Consider the following 25,297-nt stretch of genomic DNA (forward strand, 5'->3'; position numbering starts at 1 on the left):
GAAGATACAAAAATGAAGCAAGGTGCTTTGGAGAGTTGTGGCACAGCCAGAGGGACCTGTTTGGTGCATAGCCAGCTACACAGGATTGGGCCACAAGAGGGTGGTCTGGCGTGGGGATACGTATTTGGAAGTCTCTGGATATTTGGTAATTGTTGACGACCCTGTAGTCTACTGGATTTTCCAGTAGAAAATGAAAGAGCACCTAGGGTTGAACCTTACTCTTGATACAAAGTGGCTGGAAGAAGGAGGAAGGAAATAGACAGTAGTCCCAGAGTGATAGAAGGAGGCAGGAAACACTTGTAGAGAATACCAGAGAGGGAATGAGTGCGATTTGCAATGTTAAGTTCTACAGGAACTGGACATGAGAGATGGAGCAAGCAGTCTCCTGAGGCTTGTGGAGTCCTTGGTGGCTCCGGAGTCCTTGGTGGCTGCAATGGAGCTGTTCCACTGAAGCGTCTGCAGTGGGAGTCAGGTTCAGTTGTGTCAAGAGTGCGTGGGGGCCGAAACCGGTTTGGCTCAGTGGATAGAGCGTCGGCCTGCGGACTGAAAGGCCCCAGGTTCGATTCCGGTCAAGGGCATGTACCTGGGTTGCGGGCACATCCCCAGTAGGAGATGCGCAGGAGGCGGCTGATCGATGTTTCTCTCTCATCGATGTTTCTAACTCTCTATCTCTCTCCCTTCCTCTTTGTAAAAAATCAATAAAATATATTTTAAAAAAAAAGAGTGCGTGGGGAAGAGGAATTAAAGATGGCTAAAGGAGAGATGGTAGCACTGAGATCAAGCTGTTAAGGCTGGTATTCCTGAATTGATTTGTTTGCTATGTTTAACATGTATCATTGGAGGAATTTATGTTGGAACAGATGCCAGTCAAGAATGAGTCACCCTGCCCTAACCAGTTTGGCTCACTAGATAGAGCGTTGGCCTGAGGACTGAGGGGTCCCGGGTTCGATTCTGGTCAAGGGCATGTACCTTGGTTGCAGGCACATCCCCAGTAGGAGGTGTGCAGGAGGCAGCTGATCGATGTTTCTCTCTCATCGATGTTTCTAACTCTCTATCCCTCTCCCTTCCTTTCTGTAAAAAATCAATAAAATATATTAAAAAAAAAAAGAATGAGGCACCCATGTATTACCTTGCTATTTAATTTCAAACATGGGCATGTTTTAGTCTTTTACATTCACCGTGCAGGTGTACCTTCTTATTAAGATGACAGAATAATTTTTGAGGGAAGCATCACTTCTTGTGGTAGTCATTTCCTGACTGTGGAAATTCCCGTAGGTATGAGAGTCCTATAGGTTTGAACAGCTGGCCTCCTGGTCTCCTGGCCTGAGCTGCTTTGCCCAAAGGTGAATTGGGAACCCTGCATCAGTATTGACAAGAGTGCTGACAGGGTTAAACAGGTTCTGCCCTAAATTACACTGATTATAACATGAAGAGTATTTGGAGGGATTTTAGATCTCTGCAAGCTTTGATTTAGTATTATAGTATTTTAAACTCTACTTAAAACGAATGATACATGAAATTCTCATATCATTAGAATTCATTTATAATAGGGTATGCTTAGAACTGACCCAGATCAGACAATAGAAAGTTTGCATTAAATAGGCTTATGTTACACGGATATGCAAGGTTCATCATACTTATAAACCTCTAAACACTTTTGTTTCATCCTAATCACTTGAAACACTCATTAAAGAGTGAAAGGCACATTTCCTGAAATAGATTTTCAAGATTATTCTAATTTGCATAAGTTTTAGCCAAGGAACAGATGTCTTTTTAATGTTGTACCTTCCTAAAAAAATTTAAAACATCTTACATGTCATGGTGCAGCTTGGTGTTCCTCCTCAACCCTAACTTGAGTGAAATGTTTTAGCAAAACACTAACAAGGGCAAGTTAGAAAAAATAGGGCTGAATTGTTTCAATCCGTCTTATCTTTACAATAATATAAAGAACTCTGTTTCATTGTGGTAGTTTACATCTTGCTGTCTAACATGTAATTATAATAAAATCTTTGTGGATGGTATTTTCTGGGGCTGTATTTTTCTAAATAATCACTTTTTAAATTTGTATAGTGAGCATATATTATCTTAAAATTATAGAAAGAGAAAAGTATTCTGAAGAAATTAAATACCCCCTAATATTACCATAGTGTTTGCTTTCTTTTCTTCTAATCTTTATATATATTTTCAAAATTGTGATAAAAAGGATTGTGCAATTTTGCATCCTATTTTCATGTTACAATTTGCTCTGTATTCCATTTTATCACATGGTGTTTTCCAATTTAAGGAATTTTATAATTCTTCAGATTGATAAAGCATGCTTTCTTTTAAATCATTCCTCTATTTTTGGAAGCTAAGAATTCCCATTTTTTTCATGTTGTCATAAATTTTAAAATTTCATTATCTATTCAGATGACTCCTAGACATGGGATTTCTGGGTCAAAGGTGCTATAGATATTTTAAATTTCATAACATAAATTACCAAATTACTTTCCCCAACTCTTGCATATGTAAGCAAAACACACACTTGTAGTTAAGCTTACTGATTAGCAAGTCAAGTGTGGAAAATAACTTCGGTCCCTTGTACAAATGGGTCTTTGCATCCCCCTGGTTCTCTTTCTCTTCCCCCTCTCTCTGTCCACCACAAAAACACAGAATGTATACTCTGCATCTTTCTCCTGAGATTTTTATGTTTGTTTAATTGTATAATCATATTTACATCTTTAGATATAAAATTTGCTTAAATTCTTTTGAATCTTCCTTTTATATTATAAATTTCATATTTTTAAAATCCATCACTCTGGTATGGTATGTGTGTACATACACATGCACACACATATGCATATATAAATGGCATATATTTTATTTATCTCTTGAAAATTCAGTATATATGTGGATATACATATACCTTTAAGTTTAAAATATATGTACATACACATATATATTTTAGTTTTTAATTAAAATAGATGCTTTATATTCTGAATTTGTAAATATCTGAGGAAAGCTTTCTGTTCCATTGTTATACAGCAGCTACTTGATTAGGGATATTTATGAATTAAGACTCAAAGGTCTGTCTGTGTATCTCATGTCAATGGACATCTGGGTGGCCAGAAGCCATGGAGCCAGCCATATTAGCTCCTTAGTAGGAAACCCCTTTGTCTGTTTGGATACTTGCAGTGTTTTTCCCAAGGATTGTTATCCAGCTCTTGTGCCAGTGATGTGGAGATAGTTTTCCTAGAATGTGCTTAGGCTCTTTCGTATACATAATCAAGTCTCTCTCTCTCTCTCTCTCTCTCTCTCTCTCTCTCTCTCTCTCTCTCTCTCTCTCTCTCTCTCTCTCTTCTACTCAGAAATGTTGCTTTAATTATTCCTTTGATTATTGTGTATACATATTCCAAATCTTGTCAAATACTCAAAAGCTGTAATTGTTAGTCAAACTACATTTTCTGAATAATTATCCATCATGTCTCTATTCATTTTCATCTTTGTCCTTTACTTAATTTACTTAGATTGTTTGTCCTTCAGAGGACTGTGTATATGTTTTCATTGCCAGTTCTCTTATATTATTAGAATAGAATGTTCAACAATAATAACTATCCTCAGTAGGGTCTTAGTGCTAAGTGACATGGGAAGTGCCTGCTGGGTGACATAAGGCTTGCTGAATCGACAGTCTTCATAGATAATGTGTTATAGAGAGTGTACACTGACAAGGAAAATGGGGATATGGTTATATGTTTTCCTTCTAGGTGACAGCAGTTTTAGTCTTCGCTAACTGAATTATCCATACTAACTGATCATACCATGGAAGTGCCAGAAGGGTTAGTGAGTATTTAAGTACTGGGCCTGGGTTGGGAGATTTGATTTATCTCTAGACTAGAGGCCTGGTGCACGAATTCGTGCACAGGTGGGGTCCCTCGGCCTGGCCGGTCATCAGGGCCAATCGGGGCCGATCAGGGCCAGCTGGCCGGGGGAAGGGACTGCAGGAGGTTGGGCCATGGGAGGTTGGCTGTGGTAGCACACTGACTACCCAGCCAGTCAGGGAGGATGCAGGGGGCACGGGAGGTTGGCTAGCCACAGGAGGTTGGTTGTGGGAGTGCACTGACCACCAGGGGGCAGCTCCTGCATTGAGCATCTGCCCCCTGGTGGTCAGTGCGCATCATAGCTACCATCTGGTCATCTGGTCATCTAGTCATAATGGCCGCTTAGACTTTTATATATATACTAGAGGCCTGGTGCACAAAAATTTGTGCACTCAGGGGCGGGGGGTGTCCCTCAGCCCAGCCTGCACCCATTCACAGTCCAGGACCCCTTGGGGGATGTCCACCTGTCGACTTAGGCCCATTCCCTAGGGGATCAGGCCTAAGCTTGCAGTCAGAAATCCTTCTAGCAGCCAGGGAGCCCTCGGGGATGTCCTACTAAAGGCTTAGGCCCCCAAGGGATCAGGTCTAAACTGTTAGTTGGACAATCTTAGTGCTGCCACGGAGGTAGGAGAGGCTCCTGCCACCACCACTGCGCTGGCCAGCCATGAGCCAGCTTCTGGCTGAGTGGCACTCCCCATATGGAAGTGCACTGACCGCCAGGGGACAGCTCCTGCATTGAGCATCTGCCCCCTGGTGGCCAGTGCACATCATAGCAACTGGTCATTCTGCCGTTCAGTCAGTGTGCATATTAGCCTTTTATTATTATTATATAGGATGTCCCTATTTCCCCCCTTTTGCCCCCTCTACCCAGCTCTTGCCCCCCACTTCTCTCTGGCCATCACCATACTGTTGTCTGTGTCCATGGGTTGTGCATATATTTTCTTTGGCTAATCCCTTCTTTAAATTCACTTCTTTAAATTTCTATTTTCAAATAAGTGCTTATAACTGCACTATTATATATTTTCTATTATATCATTTAAAATTAAGGTATTTTTTAATTGAACCCTTGTAAATTTTAGCACAATTTAATAAATTATGCTAGAAGCAATTAGGAGATTTTTCATGTAATGCAGATACATTTCAATTAATATTTTATTAACTTTTAATTTTTTTAATATTTTAATTTGAAAAAATATCATACATCTAAAAAAACTATAAAATACTACAGCATATTATATGTACCCTTCACCCAATTTCTTAGGTGTTAATAATTTAAACATAACCATTATACAACTAACAGATTTTGGAATATATTTTTCTTATAATCTCTTTAATGTTACTTAATCCATTTACTTTGTTTTTGTTAATCTTCACCCAAGGATATTTTTCCATTGAATTTTAGAGAGAGTGAAGGGAAAGGGAGAGACACATTGATTGGTTGCCTCCTGCACATGCTCTGATAGGGACTGGGGATCAAGCCAGCAACTGAGGTACATGCCCTTGACTGGAATCGAACCTGGGACCCTTCAGTCCATGGGCTAATGTTCTGTCCACTGAGCAAAACAGGCTGCAGCTTAATTCATTTACTTTTAATCTATATGTGTCTTTATATTTAAACTGGGTTTTGTTTTTGATTCACCCTCATAATCTCTCCTTTAATTGGTGCATTTATGCCACTGACTTTCAGAGTGTTTACTGATAGAGTTACTACCATATCAGGCGGCTTCTGGGTCTTCTGGGTCCCGCCCTGCCTTGCCTTTTTTTTTTCTTCTTTTTTTCTAAGACATTTCAGTTTATTTAAAAGAAGCCAATACACAGGATATAAAGGGTATGATATTTACAACAGTACAGTAAATAGGTTGGTTTCCCGGTAGGATCAGTAGTCTTTCAGTGAATATTAACCCCCTTTCCCCTTGATGCTCGGCCCAGCTGGCAGACAAACAGCAACAGTGGGGTGGGGTGGGACTGCAGGATAGAAAGTCTCCCTGAAGGGATTAAAAATCATGTAGATGCTAAAATGTCCACGAAGGGGTCTTGGGGGTGAGGGGTGCCTCTGCCTCATTCCTTTGAGGGCTTGGCAGCAGGAATGCTGAGGGATTTGCCCCAAACTAACACACAGCCCACGCCTGAGCCTGTAAATCTTTCACCCATGGAATATTCCCTTCCCGAGGGAATCAGCCCTAATCCCTCAGTCAGTGCCTGGAGGAGCTGCCCAGTCCGTGGGCACAGCCAGGACTGTGGACATTTCATGGCATTTCCACTCCCACTCCAGCTGCCTAACAACTCTGCACTGCTCCCTTCGCCCACCTCTCCCGTCACCCCATCAGGACGCCGTGCACAGGAAGGGACACTGCTTTTCCCATGCACATTGGGAACTGGCTGTTTCTGTTTTCTGGAGTAAAAAGGTTCCTGTGGGTCGGGTAAGGTCTCTGCTTGGCAGGAAGTTCTGTAACAGAGCCACTGAGCACACCCACCTCCTCTGGGCATGGAGCAGCTCCAGCCCTCAGAGCTCATCTCTCCAGCAGAACTGAAGGGAAGACCATGTGTACCCTTTGGTCCCTCACCCTTCACGTGCCCAGAACCATCAGTGTCACACTTCCTAATTCCTATCACTGTATTTCATTAGTTCCATACTGTTTTACTAATTCTGAATCTAAACAGATTGGTTCAAAAGGAGATCCTTCTATTTTTAAAGTAGCTGGGGCTACTGGGGGAAGTCCTTGCCTTGCAGCCTGGACCCGCTGATGAGTGGATCCTGGGCCCCAAGGCAAGACTCACTGCAGGGGCTTCTGGGGGCAGGCCTTGCCTTGCAGCATGGACCTGCTGATGGGCGGTTCCCGGGCCCCAAGGCAAGACCTGCTGCTGGGGGCGGGCCTTGCCTTGCAGCGCCAACCTGCTGATGGGCAGTTCCCAGGCCGCAAGGCAAGACCGGCTGTTGACGCTTCTGGGGGCGGTCCCCACTGGGATGCCTGATCAGTCTGCGTGAGGGGCTGAGAGCTGTTTTTAGGCTGCCCGCACCCCCTTTAGTGTAGGAGTCCCCACTGGGGTGCCTGGCCAGTCTGGGTGAGGGGCTGATGGCTGTTTTTAGGCTGCCCGCACCCCCTTTAGAGTGGGGGTCCCCACTGGGGTGCCTGGCCAGTCTGGATGAGGGGCTGAGGGCCGTTTTCAGGCTGGCAGGTGACTGAAGCTCCCAACCTCTCCTTTTATTCTTTTTTTTTTCCTGGGATTTATTTACCTTCTATGGCTGTCATTGGAGCTGAGAGCCAGCTTTAGCTCTGAAGCCAGCTCCAGCATGAGCAGGTTATCTGGGCTTTGTTTAGCTTCTATAATTGAAATTCTGTTGCCATCACTGGCGCTCTAAGCTCCGAGCCCACTGACAGCTGAAAGCAGCTATCTGGGCTTTGTTTAGCTTCTATAATTGCAACATTGCTGCATCCAGTGCTCAGAGCTGGGCTGTCGCAGGCCGGGAACCTTGGCTTCCTCCATCACTGGAGCAAGCAAGCCTCCTTTTCGATTCAGCTGCCTGGCTGCTGGCCGCCATCTTGGTTGGCAGTTAATTTGCATATCCTGCTGATTAGCCAATGGGAAGCATTCGGGGGTATGGTCAATTTGCATCTTTCTCTTTTATTAGTGTAGATAGATGAGACTGAAAAGTAGACTTCATCAGTGTAACAAGTTTAGTGCCAACACACCCAATCAATTGCTCGTTCTTCTCTGAAGCACCATTTTATGGTGGGGAGATTCTCCCCAGAGTAAAATCACAATGTAAGGATCAACAAGTTTTCAGTTCTGCTGTTGCAGTTTATATTTCTTTGAAATCTTAGTTACTCACTTCCTTACTTTATCATCTTTACAACTTACCCTGTTGTTTTATAAAATTTAATTCTGCTATTTATTACTTCAGCATTTGTTAAGCCTTTCTACACATTTCAGGGACCAGATCTTCCAAGCTACCACTAAACATGTCAAAGCTCTGAGTAACACCCTCTCCTGTGAGTGAGGGTAATGTTTTTGTTTTCTTGTACTCCGGTACTTGTGTGGTATGAGTCAGTTGACTCATTCTGAAATGATTCTTCCAGGTCTTGGGATCACCAATAGATAGTGTAGATTCCTCTCTCTGTTCAACTGCATTATAGAAATCTTTCCTCCAAGCTGCCCATTACCCAGTGTCTTTCAGGCAATTTGTGAGCTCTGTTTCCCTGCGATGGAATCTGGCCAGACCCTTTCCTCCTGCCTGTGCTTTGTTACTCTGGAATAGTGAGTCCCTGTGTAATAAATAACCACCAGCATTGCACTTTACACTCAAGTTCTTGCTATAGGTACTGTAACTACAACATTGAATTTGCTGTGGCTGTAGTTCTGCTGTACCACTGCCATCACCCTTCATGTTTTGTTTGAGTTAATCTGCAAATGGATGGATAAGGTGGTTCACAATTGAATAACCCAAATTTTACTTACAGAATGGTAGGGATTTCTCATTAGTTAACAAACTTCTCTAATTCAGGGGGCAGATGATGAAGTGTGAGCGCACTGCTTAAGTTTTCTAGATAGGAAAAAAATGACTTCATTTAACCCAAAGCACATGTAAGTACCATATATTTTTCCTCTCAATACATTTCCATTGGAGAGGGAGAGGGAGATACTTTGGGGAGGAGTTGGTGAAGTACAGACAATAGCCAAATAAATACTCAATTAAAATATATTGGATGTTAGAAGTAAAAGTGGAGAAAAATAAAGATAGAAAGATGGAGAATTCATAATTCTTATTTCCCATTGTTACATGGTTTAAGCCTTGTCATCATAGTTATTTTTATGGGAAATTGGGTGAAGCTCTGTTAAATGGAAACAGCCAGTATTGTTGCTTGAAGTCACTTTTAAACCAGAATCCAGCTATGCTTACATTTAATGGTTGAAAAACTATTGTTACTATTAATCTCTGGTGTGTGATATATTATGAAAAATGCTATGCTCACCACCTGGCAGAAACTATGATATATGCTTGCTTAAGCTATTTTATTTAATCCTTACAACACCTCTAAAATAAGTATTATTTATCCCTCTGAAGCTGAAGGAAATAAGGCTTAGAGTAATTAAATAACTTGCCTGAGGGAACATAACTAGCAAAAACCCCAAGCCAGGATTTGAACTGAAATGTCTTTGATCCAAAGTTCGTATTTGTAATCACTACATCTTTCCCCTTCAAGCTCTAACTGAGCTAAGCAATATGAGCAAATTAACAAATCAATTGATTTTAATCCAAACTGTTTTCCAGAGCTTGCACATGATTTGGCCCCTGCCTATCTCTACAACTTTATTTTAGACCACATACCCCAGGCTCTCTGCCCCAGCCCCACTGGCTTCCTTTTTCTTCCTTAGATACCACACTTTGGAGACCTTTGCATATGCTGTTTCCTTAGTCTGTAGTCTTCTCTTTCCTCTTCCCCTCTCTCTATATGCTTGCCTCCTCCTTCTCTCCCAGGTCCTAGTTCACATATCATTTGCTCAGTCTTTTTCTGACCACTGTATATATGAAAGCTGCTCTTCCCTTGTTATTTCTCCTGTCACCTGTTATTTCTGTCACAGCATGTAACCAATCTGGAATCAACCTGGTCACTTATTTCTCAGGTCTCTCCCTACAGATTGTAAGCTCTCTGAGAGCAGGAACCTCCTGTTTCTTGGTTATTACTGTACTTACTGATCATATATGTCAAGTTCTGCTCTAACCAATGTGGAAAAAACAATTGAATGAAAATTGGATGAATGATTTTGAAACGTATATATTTGTTTCTACTTGAAAACAGTGCCTTTACAATTTTTTCAATTAAATGTATTTGAAAATACCTGTGATAATTTTGAGTACTCTAAGTTTTTTATTTAAACTTTGACTTACTAGCATAATCACAAACTATCACAACTTCCTGCAGTAATAGATTTTTGCTTTGGTTTTGACATGCCCAATGGTCTTGTTTAAATAACATGAAAATGAATATTTTAAATGTTTTTCTTGATTTTAGAGAGAGAAGGAGGAGGGATAGAGAGATAGAAACATCAATGAGATAGAAACATTGATCGGCTGCCTCCTGTATGCCCCTAGTGGGGATTCAGCCTGAAACCTGGGCATGTGCCCTTGACCGGGAATCAAACCAGTGACTTGGTTCACAGGTTGATTCTCAACCACTGTGCGACACCATCCAGATGAAAATTGATATTATTTAATAAGAATTAAACTCTTTAGCTAATCATCTGCAATAGGATAATAGTGTTATATAATCATAACAGTTTTTAGCTAGATGTGGACTTAGTATGCTCTCTACTCTCACTGAAATAATGTAGAAAGGTAAGAAGGCTTCTCAAAAGCTACCTGGGTAGATCCAGGTCCAGAAACGTGGAGCAGGGCCCTTTCAGTGGTATTAGGTCAATCCTTACTGTGTTTCTTTCACATGCCCGCCCTACGGGGGCAATAGATTATGTATAGCATTTAATTAAAATAAATAAACTTGTATTTCAGAAAGAAAAGTATGAATATTAATCAAAGTTCCCAGTTTATCTAAAATCTATAAGAAATGAAATGGTAACGTTCATGGGTGACTTAGCACTGAAACCATTGTACACTATTTCATCTAAGGCAGTTGTTACACAGACACACGGCCTACAGGCTAGACTTTCTGCTAGAAATCAAAGGTGTCAGATTCAGGATGAAAGAATCACCAAGCTTTATACATTGTATTTTATTCCACAGTTAACAATGGAAACTACTACATTCGAACCTCACATTCTTATTCAGAAATCAAATTTTTTTAAAAAAAATCAGATTTAATAAACTTTGAATATTTATGAATCCGTCATATGTGACAAAAGAATTCCTCATTCTTCAGAAATATTTCTTGAATATATGATTGTATTTATGAACATAAGTTTACCCACATTTCTAAAACACAGGATATGATTTGCCTTCATGTCTTCTTAGGAGCCAAAGATTTATTTTCTAAGAGTCAAAGAAAACAAAAGTAAACTACATTGTCTTGTTTCTATAAGGAGATGAAAGAGGGAGGTGTCTTTCATTAATGGAAATGGTGTGTCCACTGAATATGGGCAGTGACTATATCAAGCATTCTAAGAAGTCCAAAAATAGTGTTGTTGCTAGGAAGTGACTCTTTTAAGACCAATGCAATTAAGGCCTATATTGTCTGTCTTATTATTCTTATAAGGCTAGCAGCAACATTAGCTTACTTAATGTTTATACAGCAGAACACAGATCTCAGTTTAGATAAATATGAAGTTTATCTTTTTTCTGTGAATCAGAGGAGTTTTAGGCTGACTCAGTAGAGCTCCCATTTCTCTCCAGTGCTTGTTTATAGAACGGTCCCAGGCTATGGAGAAAATATTATTCATCCCCAAATAACTGCATGTAAGTCATTGACTACTAGAGTCCAAGGGATTAACTTGTCAAAAATCGTCCTTGTAGAGATAAAGCTTTCCTGTCAAAAAATCTTCCCTGTAGAGATAAAGCTTGTCTTAGAATTCTGGTGACTATTATAATGAGGGTTTATTTGTCTTTGTGTGTCTGTATGTGCAGGAATACATGGACTCCAATAAATACATTGAGCATCTGCTAACTCAACTCGAGGAGAAACACAGAAGTCTCTGGAGGTGAGTTAAGCCCATGTCCTCAACTTATAGCAGCCTCTATAGCTTTGATCTTGATCCTGGAGGCAGGGAATTGGAAAATGGTTTCTTGTTCCATTTGGTGCCGAAAGCATCACTGGGGACAAATATCATCAGAGGCAACCTAGAAAATTCTATTTCTCTAACTAAAGTAAAGCAGCAGTGCCAAAAGTTGTCTTTGAGTCAAGGACCTGCTCAGAGCTGGAAGGATGGTAGAAATTTGGACAGATACTGCTCAAGGTCAATTAATTAATTTGTTTAAGGCCATCTGGCAACCTTATATTGGAGCCCAAAGTTTCTGATACTTGCTTGCTTAAAGATTATTTAGGGTTTTCTGTAATTAAAAGATAGGATGCTACTTAAAATTCCTGCTTCTCCTTATATTAAAAGGGAACATTTTGAGAATGCTGTTGCATAGATCCCAATGTTTTTGTTATAAATGGTAGTAAGGAAAGGTATGTGACAATATTTGTGTAGGTAAGTTGGAAAGTGATCAGTATCATAGAAGTCATATTTTCAATTCATTCATTCCCTGGGGCCTCTTGAGAATTGAGACTGGCTAAGGATGTTTGTGATATTATTATCTCGACTTTTGGGATCCATTCAGTTATGCTCTTCACAGGTGCTGCTATGGAATTTGAATTCCTTTTTCTAAATTCCTATAGCTCTTGTTGTCTGGAATAAACACACTAGTGCTCATTTATATGATGCCTCACATTGCACCGGAATTGTTTCACATAATTAGCTTTGTCTCCCAATGGTCAGTATGCCCCTAACGTCCTCTACTTCTTATCTCCTTGAGGCAGGGAGCAGAGCGTTCTCTCTGTTCACAGAGATGGCAGGTAAATATTTGCTAACCCTGTGGCTCTTTTATCCCACCTCATCCAAATCCATCATCATTGGTCTCTGCATCAGGCAATGCTGCCCCTTCTCTATGCATCCTGTAACAAATCCCAATCACCTTGGCATTCTTCTTCCTGAAGAATTCTAGTTCTTGGGTAAAGTGCCTGACACTTTCATTTGTCCTGCTCATATATTAGTTTTCCTACTAAAGAACAGATCTATGGTTATAGTGAAAGTATTCTATTTCTATACACAAAAATTGCTGGCAGGATACAACAGAAGTGTATAATTTTTAAGTTGGCTTGCCACTAATAGTCACGCCAGTTAATTTTCTGTAACTTGATGCAATAATTGCCAGATTTGTGTTTGAGAGCTATAACCTGGTGTTGATATAGTTTTCTTTTGTGAGCCAGTGTATTGTATTAATAAAATTAACAACAATAATGCAACAATGCATTTATGGTTATGTGCCTTTTAAATTACATTTTCCATAGATCTACTACAAAGTATATTTAAAAGGTTATTTCACTGAATTGTAGCACTTTCTTTCAACTACTTGAACATTTTGTTATTTTCCAAGAGAAAAATACATAAAAATGATGAATGCCCTATGACAAAGGAAATTTAGAGTTTAATTTGGTCAGTGAGTGTGTCTTATACACATCATTGGGAAGGGGTAATGATTTTATGGGTTTTTGAACCCAATACCTGCATGGAAAGAATATTTTCCTGCTTTCTCAAGGTAACTAATAAAACCTTTCTGGTCTTCTCCAACATGATTAAGTTAAAATCCCATTTCAGACATAGATTTAAACTAACATAAAGTAAGAGCTCAGAATTTTGTGTGCAGTCACTTCCATTTTCTTTCAGAAATGGAATTATTGCTGGTGAAGAAGCCTAGCCTTATATATAGTGGCAGAGGATCTAATAAAATGGCATTTGAATAACAATGAAGGGCAATAATGACATTTGAATAGTCAGACTAACTGCCAGTGAGAAAATGGAAATGGGAAGTATTGAAAAGAAAATGAAAACCAGTAATAGCAGATTTATATACTATTTATTGAATCATGAAATTATACTTGATCATATTTTGCAAATAGATCTGGACTTACTTAAAGTAATAGGCTTTATGATATGATTACAGTGTCATAACTGCAACCATAGCTGAATTGTTTTTGGTGAAGAATATGTGAATGGCAGTGAGCCGTGTGGGAAATTCTTTCAGGTTGTGATTACATTTTTAAACTGCTTTCTTGAGTTTGGGTAGACTCTCTGGTGTGCAGAGGATCATGGGAATAGCATGTGATGTACACAAACACAACTGGAATGTCTGAAGTTAAACAAATGTCCACATAACTCAATACAAAACTTTTTCTCTGACTTCATTATGTCTTTTATTTATTCCTGGTTCAGTTTTCATGAAGGAGGCCACGTTTCATTGCTCCTGATTTTAACTGATCGCCTTCCATTTATACTTGAGCTAAGGTGAACTTAAAAGAAAGGACAAATTCTGAATATTTAGTTCTTCCAACAGTAATGATGGTCAGCATTAATTTATGGCCACAATCTTTGAGGATTGGTCAAAATCACATCAGATACATTTGCTGTTATTGACACTTGCTAAACGATTAAAGAATTTAGACAAATGGTAGAAGATTTGGGTACATGGCTTAAGAGCCTTTCCTTATTTTTTTGTGGAGGGGGCTACTTGTCTGTCTTAGTTTTTAGTCATTTCTCATAGCAAAACCAGTTGCTGTGACACAAATATATTGTTGTAATCATACTCTCAAGATAACTAGTTATTTTGGGGTCGTGCTTAGTATTCTACTGAAATAGACTATTAACTATCTCTGGGTTTTCAAATGATAAAGAATTTGTGAAGTCCAAAGATAGCTGTCTGGCCATGAGCAGTCATTTAGCTCAACTGTCTTTTTTGACACCAACAGAAAACTTGTGTGAATTCATCTGAATAACAGGGCAGAGTCAGAATCTAGAACTCAGTCTAAGATTTGAGCAGGAGTGTGGGTGTGTTTGATGTACTCCGCCCCTTCCTGCTTGACGATGAAAAGGATACATCCCATGGCCCCTTGTTTACTAGTTGATGTTGAAATGTGACAATATATTTCTGCATGTTTATTTGTTTTGCTGTGGAAAGTCAAGATTAGAAGGAAAGGCTCATTTGCACTTAATGATTTTTATATCATCTGTTACTATTTCTGATTTGACTAAATATATCAGTGACTGATAAAGATTATAATAAAAACAGTTGCTGAGAATGTCTTTCTCCTAAATTTGAAAGAAACCTTTATCCATTTGCAGCCTCAAATTGAGAGTGTAGAACAAACAGTTGGAAAATACCAATCAAATTCATGAATAATTATGGTGTTAATGACTCTGAAGTCTTGTAAGTGAAATTATGTATAAAAATGGAAATAGCATGATACTATAGCAATGCAAAGAGGACTGGACTGGAGGTTTGCGAGACTTGGACTCTTGTCCTCGCCTGCCAAGCTGGCTGTCAGGTGACATCTGAGACTGAGTTTCCATATCTGTAAAAGAAAGGTATCAATATAGCTAGTATTTAAGATTACAGAGCCCTGAGACCATATGAAACATAATGTTTAGTTTTACATTTATATAATATGTCAGACATGTAGAATCTCATTTTTCTATAATACTTGAATAATACAGCATGATCAACCTGTATTATATACATCCTGTATAATAAAAACCTAATATGCTAAGTGTCCGGTCATCCGGTCATCCATTCAACCAATCAAAGTGTAATCTACACTAATAAAAGAGAAACATGCAAATTGGTGATTGGTGTCACTCCGCTACACCCACCAGCCAATCAGATCACTTATGCAAATTAACCCAACAAAGATGGCCGTTCATTTGCATATGTAGGCGTGGAGCGAAGACTGAAGGCTGCAGCCAAAGTGAAGACTGAAGACTGAAGACTGAGGAGGTTTGGCTTCTCCACTGCAGCCGCAGTGGAGAAGCCAACCCTCGCTGCTGCCAGACCAAAGGCTTGGGTCCCGGGTGTCAGAGGAAAACCAGTGCCAGCAGTCAGGGGAAGGAAGGCCTATTGCGCGAATCTTTGTGCAATGGGCTTCTAGTGTGCTAATAATGTGCTAAGGCTGCTCAACACTCACTATGATGTGCATTGATCACCAGGGGGCAGACAGTCGACCGGTCAACCAGTCACTATGGCATGCACTGACCACCAGGGGACAGATGCTCCGACTGGTAGGTTAGCTTGCTGCTGGGGTCCGGCCTATCAAGACTGAGTGAGATGGGCCAGACACATCCTGGAGCCCTCCTGTGGTCCCTCCCTTGCTGGCCAACCTCCTGCATCCCTCCCTGGCCCTGATCGTGCACCGGTGGGGTCCCTCAGCCTGGCCTGTGCCCTCTCACAACCTGGAACCCCCCAGGGGATGTCAGAGAACCAGTTTCAGCCCTATCCTGCAGGCCAGGCTGAGGGAACCCACTGGTGCACAAATTCATGCACTGGGCCTCTAGAATATATATATCACAGAAATCCTCAAGAATATGAATAGAAATGACTAATATGACAGAAATACCTATCAGTTTGCCAGTAACCCAGCCAGATAATGTCAAAATGTTCATTTCAGATTTTCCTAGCTCAAATTAGAGACAGTGTTATCAAAAGCCTATAAATAAATAAAGTAGTTCTGCATGAGCAAAATTAAATGACAATATCTGGCAAATGCAGAGTGGCAACTGCCAGCCAACAGAGGCCAGATCACCAAAGTGACATTGGAACAGGCTCTGTGTAGGCTAGGGCTTCTCAGTTGAGACACTATTGACATTTGGGGCCAGGACATTATTTACCACGGTGCGGGGGGGGGGGGGGGGGGGGGCGGTGGCAAGGGTGGGGTTGTCCTGTCCATCGCAAGATGTTTGGTATAATTTCCAGCTTCAACCCACTACATGTAACACCTCCTCATTGTGACAACTAGAAAAGAAATTCCCCAGACATTTTCCATATGTTCTCTAGAGGTCAGAGTCCCCTCTCCTCCCCTTTGAGATCCAGTGATCTAAATCATTGATGCAAGCACTTTTCCAAGCACATGCCCAGAAATACTAATACCCTTTTTAGGGTCACTGTTTTAAAAACAATAAAGGTATTCTGTGGTCCTATTTGAAATACACCAGGTAAAACCAAGCTTTAAAATTGTTTTAATTGCAGAACTTTTCAGAGCCAGTTATATTGCTAACATATGCTGTATACATCAAATACAGAATATGAAATATAATTTTGGCTTCTTAAAACAAACTCAGTCATATCTTTCTTGAACTATCTACTCTGACTAAGGTTCCAGGAAACACATTTTGGGAAACAGTGATCTTGCCAGTTTGATAGCCAAATATAAACATGGCTCTACCCTCTCCTTCCCATTACTTCACTGTCCTGGGGTGGGTAACTAGTGAAAAAGCAGTTAGTGCTGTGCGAAGTCTGGGTTGTTGGTCAAAGGAGGAAGTAGGTGTCTGGGGAAGCCAACCCCAAGTTCTTCACCATTTTCTTGAAGGGTTGCCAGAGCCTCAAGACCAAATTCCAATAATCTGAAGAACTGTTGATGACAAGTGATGTTTGCCCTGGTGATGCACTGAACTCCTCCTTTCCCGGGAGGAGAAATGATAGTTTCCACGTAACCAATGGGAGGACAACACTTTATCAAAAAGCACCCATAGATCCCTGGTTAGATTAAGACTCCCTAAGACCCATCGCTTCTAACAATAAAATGTTGATTTTAAGGTATCCAAAATTCTTAAAAATAGACTTTTTCTTTGTGGCTTATGTGTGATTCTTATTCTAAGGAAAGAGAGGGGAGAAATGGGCAAAAACTTTTTGTTGGTTCTCATCATGATTCAAAATATTGCTTATCTAAGTAGAGTGAACACTGAAATAAAATGGTCTACATTCCAAATATTCATTCATGTACCCCCTAATTTTGATATATTTATATATTTGGGGGGATAGATACTTGGCACCACTGCCTACAGTTCATTTCAGCTCTAATCTTAATTTCCATAAAATCTGAGTGATATTAAAATTACTTACTGAGACACTGAATGCTATTCTATCCACAGGAAAAGAAAATTATTTGCTACCGTTATCTAGAAATTATCTTGCCTTTGTAAAACAGAGATAAGAAGAAAAAGCATGTATGCCCCAAGAAGTCAAGCCCAGAGTCTCTAGGAGAGTTACCTTCTATGCATCTTGAATCTCAGAATCGTATTATCCAGACATCTTAAGCATTAGCATGTCTCTGTCCTCTTGGGGTTAATTTATGTAGGAGACGCCAAGTATTAAACAGGTTGCCTTTGCTGTAATCATAGACTTCCACTGGGAGATCTTAATTGGCAACAAGTAAAATTGCTCTGCATGAATTCTTAATGGCGGACACCACATAAAATAAGGACTGTGATTTGCTTTTTAAATTCCCTTCCAGAGAAAAAGAGGCTACCTCTGGGGGCCAGAATGTATGGCATACAAAGAACCAGCTCAGTGCTCTGCACCAGCAATAAAAGCTCTGAAAGCAAAACCTCACGCTATGCCAGCTCAATAACAGCACGTGGTTTCCCATCTCTGCATCCCTGTCTCACTCCGCTGCGGTCAAAGGAGGCTCAGCTAGCAAGCTTTACATTATCTTCCCCTCCTCTCGACCCTTGGGCTGCATTTCTAAATCATAGCTAGATTCATGGGCAAGTGTAAGCACAAGGGCCACCCTGGAAACCCATCAATGTCACTTCTCAGTTACCCACTAGGGGTTGTTTCAGAGATGCAGCCAGTCCCAGACCCCTGCCAAGATAAGAGTCTTGCCTCTAAGTCATGCCCTCTGCCCATCACCAGGCAGAATAAATCAGGGCTCTGGAGATTGGGTATTGCTTCATGCTTCAACGGTTATGTCATCCATGGGCAGTGGTGGGGATACTTATTATAGACCGATGGTGCCACTTTATAGGAGCAAAGCAGCATTGAGGATGCTTCTCAGATCTCTGGAGCCCTGATGGAATGGCATCATTGTCTTTAAGGTGACTTGTTCAGCAACAGAAGGGGCTTGTAGGTGTCTGGACTGACTGAACCAGATCACCCAGGTTCATATTTCACCTTGTACTTTAGGATTGATCATCAGAGTTTATTTACATGACCTGTCTGATATGCTTGTTTTTTGTAATTTAAATTCTTTATTGTTTAAAGTATTACATATGCTTGTTGATCTACTTAGGAGGTTGCCTGGTGTCTGAAACCAGAACCTCTGGGGCAAGGAGACACCAAAAATGCCAGACTGAAACTCTCCAGGAACATTATATACACGCTCTCCTGTTTCTTAACAAACCCATCCAGGCATATATTTTTTCAAGGGGACTGCTAATCCAACAGAGAATGTATGCTTAGATCCTAACCTAGTAAATAGTAGACTATTTAAAATCGTGTTGTATTTTGTCTTCTTCACTCCAAATCTTGTTTGAAGAAAAAAAAAATGAACATGCATTTATCCGTAAAACACATTTTTCGGAGACTGTCCTTCAAAAGCCCAAAGGTTTTCCCAGGAAGTTGGTGTTTAATCCAAGTAGGCAGAGCTCTGGAGGACTGAGGGCAAATGAATAATTGATTATTGAACAGACTGAATTTGAACTGCCTTGCAGACTTTTAGTATATATACATAAGATGATGAGATATTCAGGTTTGGAGCTCTTTATAACTCATATATAAACCACAGAATAGATAGAGGCATTAGGTTAGCCTACAAAGATATAAAATTGCCCTCTAATAAAACTGGGGAAATAGCCCCACTTTAAAGATGGATTTACTGCAGCCAAGGGAAACTTGAGTTGAATAATGTTGTACAAGTGGCTCCATAGATGATTTGAAAGTCATTCTACTTGTAGTTTAAACAGGTTTACATTCTTCAAGCGACACTCTCAAAGTACCAAAAATATTTCAACATCAATAGGATTTGGGGGTCACCCAGAGAAATCTACTATTTAATCTGAAAGCATTTGGCTTGAAATATGTTTGTTATTTTTAGATCCATGCTTGTCTTAATACGATGGCCAGGAACCTAATGTTATTTATCTGAAATTAAAATAAAGAGCCTCAAGCAAAAGGCATTTTGCAGATTTATTCGGGGTAATAAAGATCACAAATATCCCCTACTAAGTTGAAAGGAGGAAACTCCAGCAGGCAATCATATAAATGGCCCACTCAGCGAAGATGTGCGTGCTCAGGCTGAAGTGCACCCACGGTAGGAAGGACAGAGTGCCTTTATGTTTTTCCTTCTGGAAGGAGGAATGAACTGGGTAATTGACCATGGCCTTCTATTTAATTTTAATTTTAATGGAAAAAAACTCCCCACTAACTTGTTAGGCATGAGAATCCTTGTGATTTTCTTTAAGGGACTGATTTTAGAATTTAACTCTACATATATCTCTACATAGGTAACTCTGGAGCTAAAAGGAGTAATTTATTTTTTTGTCTTATTCCCTACCATTGTTTTAACTTTCCATATTCAGAGGCCTGGGAGGGAGTTCTAGGCCCCCCCCCTTCACCCCTCACCTCAAATCTGGGGATGGGTGTTTGGACCTCTGAGAGGAGGACCTTAAAAATGGACTTCTCCCCTCAGAGGTTTTAGTTATGGCAGATTGTATACTTCTGTCTTACAAATTAGGCCTCATAAATAATCCCACAAAGAAGTACAGGTGGGAAGGTCCCTGAATCAAAGAATCAGGAATACGTTGGCAAAACTATACAGCAGTGGGTAGAAAGCACCTGTTAGATATCTCAGAGCAGAGAAAACTTCTAAGAAGGTGACCCTCTGTCGCAGGGTCGGTTGAGGTTGGCAACCTGTGGCTGGTTTCATGGCATAGAAACCCTCAGTAATTTGCTTTCCTGGAAATTGACTTACTTACTGTTCAGGGTTACCCCTACTGAACACTCACTGATGAAGAATTATATATGTACTCTCTATGGAGATAATCCAAGATTTTTCACCAGATGTAAAAGTCTGCATGAGAGAGGAAGTAAAGCCACCGTAGCTCTCAACTCTGCACTGCTAACTACTTTACGATCCGTCTACTCACTTAGACCTGGTGGTGCTACGGTTCTTGCCTCCTCTCCCCTCCCCCATTCGGATGACACTTCAGCAAAATACTCCCAACACGTGCCCAACAGTGGCTCTATTCTTACCCCCACTGACCTCTATATCAGTTCTAAACACATAGCTCTCAATCCCACCCTGTCTTATTTTCTAATTATCTCATGCGGGTAAGTCTTCTGCCCTTAAGATCTTTGGTCTGTAGGGCCAACTCCTCTCATTCCTCATATCTCTCATAGTGCTTAGCATAAGACATAAAACTTCAGAATAAGACTTTGCTGATCTTGAAAGCATGGAGACAATTGGAAGTATGTTCTAGTCATCTGTGTACCTAAGAGACTTGTCTCAGTAGCATGCAAATACCTAATGGGATTCACAATTTCAAGATAGTTACTCTTAGGAAGTTAAAGACGGGACATTTAATGAAAATGATGTTAATGATGTGCAAAGCCTGGAAGAATGCTTGCTTCGCTGCACTTGTTTACGCTGCTTTCAAAAGTCAATCATAAAAAAGTTTTAAGGCAAGTCAGGTCTGCATGTTGAGTCTGCACATCATAGGAAAGGCTCTGACCAGTATCAGCTGTGTTTTTCTGCCTCCAATTTTACTGGGCTTACCTACCAATTGTATCTTGAGCTTCAAACAGCCTTATCAATAGAAACAATGAAAGAATATCTCATAATTTTGAATGAAAGGAATTAAGAAGAGACTGTGATAAGTGAAAAAATATAAATAAGTAGTAAACCATGTTAAAAATCAAAGGCTAAACTAATACGTGTTTTTTGTTTGTTTGTTTTTACCTTGGATAAAGTGAGTTAAAGAAAAATTGTAGACACATAGATTATGTTCCCTTTAAAAACCTAACCAGGCTCTACCCGTTTTGACTCAGTGGATAGAGCATTGGCCTGCAGACTGAAGGGTCCTGGGTTCGATTCTAATCAAGGGCACATACCTTGGTTTCAGGCTCAGCCCGGGAGGCAACCAATCAATGTACCTCTCTCACATCGATGTTGCTCTCTTTGTGTCTCTCTCCCTCCTTTCCACTCTCTTTAAAAATCAATGGAAAAATATCCTTGGGTGAGGATTAACAAAAGAAATAAATAAAATGTCAAAAGTAAATAAATAAAAAATAAAAACTGAATCAGGGCTTAACCTGAAAGGCTAGAGAGTTGACATTTACAGAGATGGTCTTGCGAATTTTGACATACACTTGAAGTCAGGGGGGAGTTCAAAGCAAAGTTAAAAGGTGTAAAAAGAGAACAGCAACTAAAAGTAAATTATCATTTTATTAGTTAAGTGCTTTAGATAACCTAATTATCAAAAGGGGCTCTTTCTATCTCCTAGTCTTACTGGTATCCATTCTAGTCCAGGTGAGGCTGCTCTTTGTTGGCACACAGCACAGTCAGAGTCTCTGTTCCAATTGTTCGCTGACTGTGTTGTACTGTTGCTAAATGTTAAAAACATCCCTGGCTTATTCTCTGCAATGTGGAGTTCGGGTCCTGATTCTGCTACTTACTGTGTAGTCCTGTGAAGGTGATGGAGGCGTTCTGGGCCTCTGCTTGCCATTGGCGATGAAACAGGGTAGAAGTGAGTGAGTCCAGCAGCCCTCCCTTTAGTTAACAATCCCTGACTCTTACCTGTCATCTTGAAGGGATAGTTGAAAGGTTGGGTGATGAAGCCAGAAGAGAAGTGATAGATACATGGAATTACTGAGAGCTGAAAGTGACAATTTTCCTTCTTGAAAGAAGGCAGAAAATTATTTTTATGAACCTAGTTCTCTTTAAGCTGTAACTCTTGGGCTGTGTCTTGGCACTGAACCTTCTGGAGGTAATAAAACAGCATGCTGGCAGATCAGGGCACCAGAGCAGGGCAGCGTCTGTGACCACTTTCAAAAGGTTTTCCAGGAAACTGTTCTATTGAATAATGTTTAAGTTTCCACAGAAGCTATGAGCACAGCACAGTGAAAAAAAAGAAAAAAAGAAAAGATAAAAGTCAATTGCATTGTATAAAAAAGAAAAAAAAGTAGCTCTGCGGCTATGGTCCCTAGTAAGGGAAATTGCATTGTCTTATGATGTTTCTTTAGTATTCCCTGGAGATTCATGAATTCACTGGCTAATTAAAAGTCAGAATGTATATTTACCTGGATTTATTCATTATCGTCTCTAATTGATTTTCCTATATCTCTGCTCTGGAAATAAAGATATGACTGGGGTCAGTTACAGAGGCTTAAAAACAGAGAATCTTCAGACCAGACACACAATTTAGGATTTTGGCCTTTGGAGTCATTTGTTACCAAGATGATAAAAGTTAAAATGTACCACAAGTTGCATTTATCCAATAATACCTCTTTCACCAGTCTGCCTACAATTCTCATGCTTGAAATAAAGGAAATTGGTGCCCAGAAAAATCACCCATGAGATCTGCCACCTCAGGAGAGTCCTGGCATTCCTCTCAGCTCCTGCAGTGTCCTATCAAGGATTATTTTGCCAAGTTAGATACCTGTGGGAATCTGAGTTCTGAAAATTTCTTAGCAAAGTCAAGCATGTTTATAATAGAATAAAGGAGTCCTATTAGAAATGTTAAATTACAAATCTAAACATTTCTATGTGTAGCCACAAATGTCCCTACCAATCTTAATCTTTGTTATTACTCATTATTCCTATATACACACTCCCTCCTTGACCAGGTCTCCATTCTAGACAGGCCTGCCCAACCCTTTAAGGTAAAGCTTAGGTCCTCCTGATGTTCAGATCTGTATCCTGGTTCCTCAGCCCACCTGAGCTCTATTCTGCCCACTCCCTTCCCTTCTGAACTTGAGACTACACTACATATGTACACATAGTGATTTATATCTTGTGAAAACTCTAAAATTATCCCATGTACCTTAATTTTGACTACAAATATTGTCAGCACCTGGCCTTCCACGTATGTTCTCTATAAAATGTTGATAGCATAGGGTGAACATGGTGTTCAGCTGACATTGACTGATTTTCCTGAACAGTTCTATGTGGAACTCTTGCTGATAACGCCGTGTCAAGCATATTTATGTCATCTGTCTATTAATGACATTACAAACTAGGAAGTGTCCTGAGGGCCAGTGACTAAAATGGAATGAGGTACTGAATATTAAGTTAATAAAGGTGGGAGGAATTGGAGATGTTTAGTTTGACAAATAGAAAAATAAGAGGTAGACCTGATAACTGTTTTTAAAATGCAATGAGTTGTCCTGTGGAAAGGCATTAGCACCATCCTGGATATTAATGAAGGAAGAACTGGTAAACCAGTTGTCTACATTTGAACCTGAGAGAAGCAACTGGGCACCAGAAAGGTACACATACCACCCTCTCATGTGGAGAAGGGTGTTCTTGAGACAGTGAACTCTATACAAGTGTCAAAGCAAAACCAACATGACTACCTTCCAGATGTCAGATGGAATGGATCATTACAGTGGAGAGGAAGAATCCAGATACCCCTCAGGTTGTATGACTCACCATCTGGCTTTCACTCTCTGGCCCTAATGCTGCTCTTCTTATTTAATTTTTTTATTCATTTCAGAGAGGAAAGGAGAGGGAGAGAGAAATAGAAACATCAATGATGAGAGAGAATCATTGATCTGCTGCCTTCCTGCACACCCTCTACTGGGGATCAAATCTACAACCCAGGTATGTGCCCTGACTGGGAATTGAACCATGTCCTCCTAGTTCATAGGTACACACTCAACCACTGAGCCACACCAGCTGGGCCACTGCTCTATTTTTAATGGCCATTTTCTCCTCTGTGTACCATCCCTTTTAAATAGTTGAAGTCAGTTTTAGCCTTTTTCACTTTTCTAAAGGAAGCAATGTAGGTCCTTCCATTTTTCCACAGACAACTATTTTTCAGACCCCATTAATAATGGCCACCTACTAGGCCTATTCTACTTGGTCAGTTTTTCTTTTAACACGTGGGCTCTAATATAAAAATAATATACTTTATTATGGCCAGATTACAAGTATAGTTTCAGTCATCCTTTGAGGGAGGGCTGTTACTCTATCTTTATGATTTTTCCCCTAGTGGTACTAATTGTTAATGACCTTTAGGCAAAATAGCTAAAATTCCATCATTATGTCATGCATATCCAGTTACTCTCTTGTGAACTCAAGGAATATAAATCATTATTTCAAATTTAGAATATCTGTTCTCTTTTTCCTACTGCTCTTTTATTCCATGATTTTTTTTAATTGCCTTGTCCAGTTTCACATCTTTTTTTCCCAATCCAACAGCTTTATTTATGGTGAAGAGGTCAGAGCAGAATTAATCATTAGAAGTGATTAGGTTATTCCTGACCTAGGTAGAACTTTTATTGGACACTTACTCTGGCCTGCAGAAGGAAGAAGGGAGCCAGCTTCAGATTATCAGTGAAATGGACAGTTATTAATTTGACATTTACATCCAAGGGATATTGGGAAGGATTAATGTTAGAAAGAAGAAACCAAGCTTCTGAGAAAATATTTAGCGAGAGCACAGCCAACTTGGCTGGCACTATTGGATGTTCTGCTGAAGAGTGGAGTTAAAGTTGGGTTTTGCTGATGTTCATCGTGATTGACATTTAGATTTTTTTCCCAATTTCAGCTTTATTGTGACAGTGGGATGTACATTTTACAAAAGAAGATAACGCTTTTCAAACCTATTATGCTAGGAGTTTCAGAGCTTTTATTTTGGAAATCCAGTCTACTGCTCCTTCTTGGTGCTTCCTCCCCCAACCTCTGAGAGGCTTATGTCTGGCCCAATGACTACATTAGCGGACAAGTTTATTTTTCTGGCTT

The 25,297-nt window shown here is 40.1% G+C and overlaps 1 protein-coding gene across 6 annotated transcripts in view; it reads left to right on the top strand.

Moving 5' to 3' along the window:
• The window catches only part of NCKAP5 (NCK associated protein 5), a 955,167-nt gene that overhangs the window by 309,228 nt on the left and 620,642 nt on the right, over window positions 1–25,297 (top strand). For all 6 annotated transcript variants that reach the window (XM_036319679.1, XM_036319677.1, XM_036319676.1 and 3 more), the window contains one exon: window positions 11,434–11,507. In XM_036319679.1, coding sequence (XP_036175572.1) covers window positions 11,440–11,507 — 68 coding nt within the window. In that variant the 5' untranslated portion in view covers window positions 11,434–11,439. The remainder of the gene's footprint in view (window positions 1–11,433; window positions 11,508–25,297) is intronic.

This window comes from Myotis myotis, unplaced genomic scaffold, assembly GCF_014108235.1.
Source record: "Myotis myotis isolate mMyoMyo1 unplaced genomic scaffold, mMyoMyo1.p scaffold_m19_p_8, whole genome shotgun sequence".
Taxonomy (NCBI): domain Eukaryota; kingdom Metazoa; phylum Chordata; class Mammalia; order Chiroptera; family Vespertilionidae; genus Myotis; species Myotis myotis.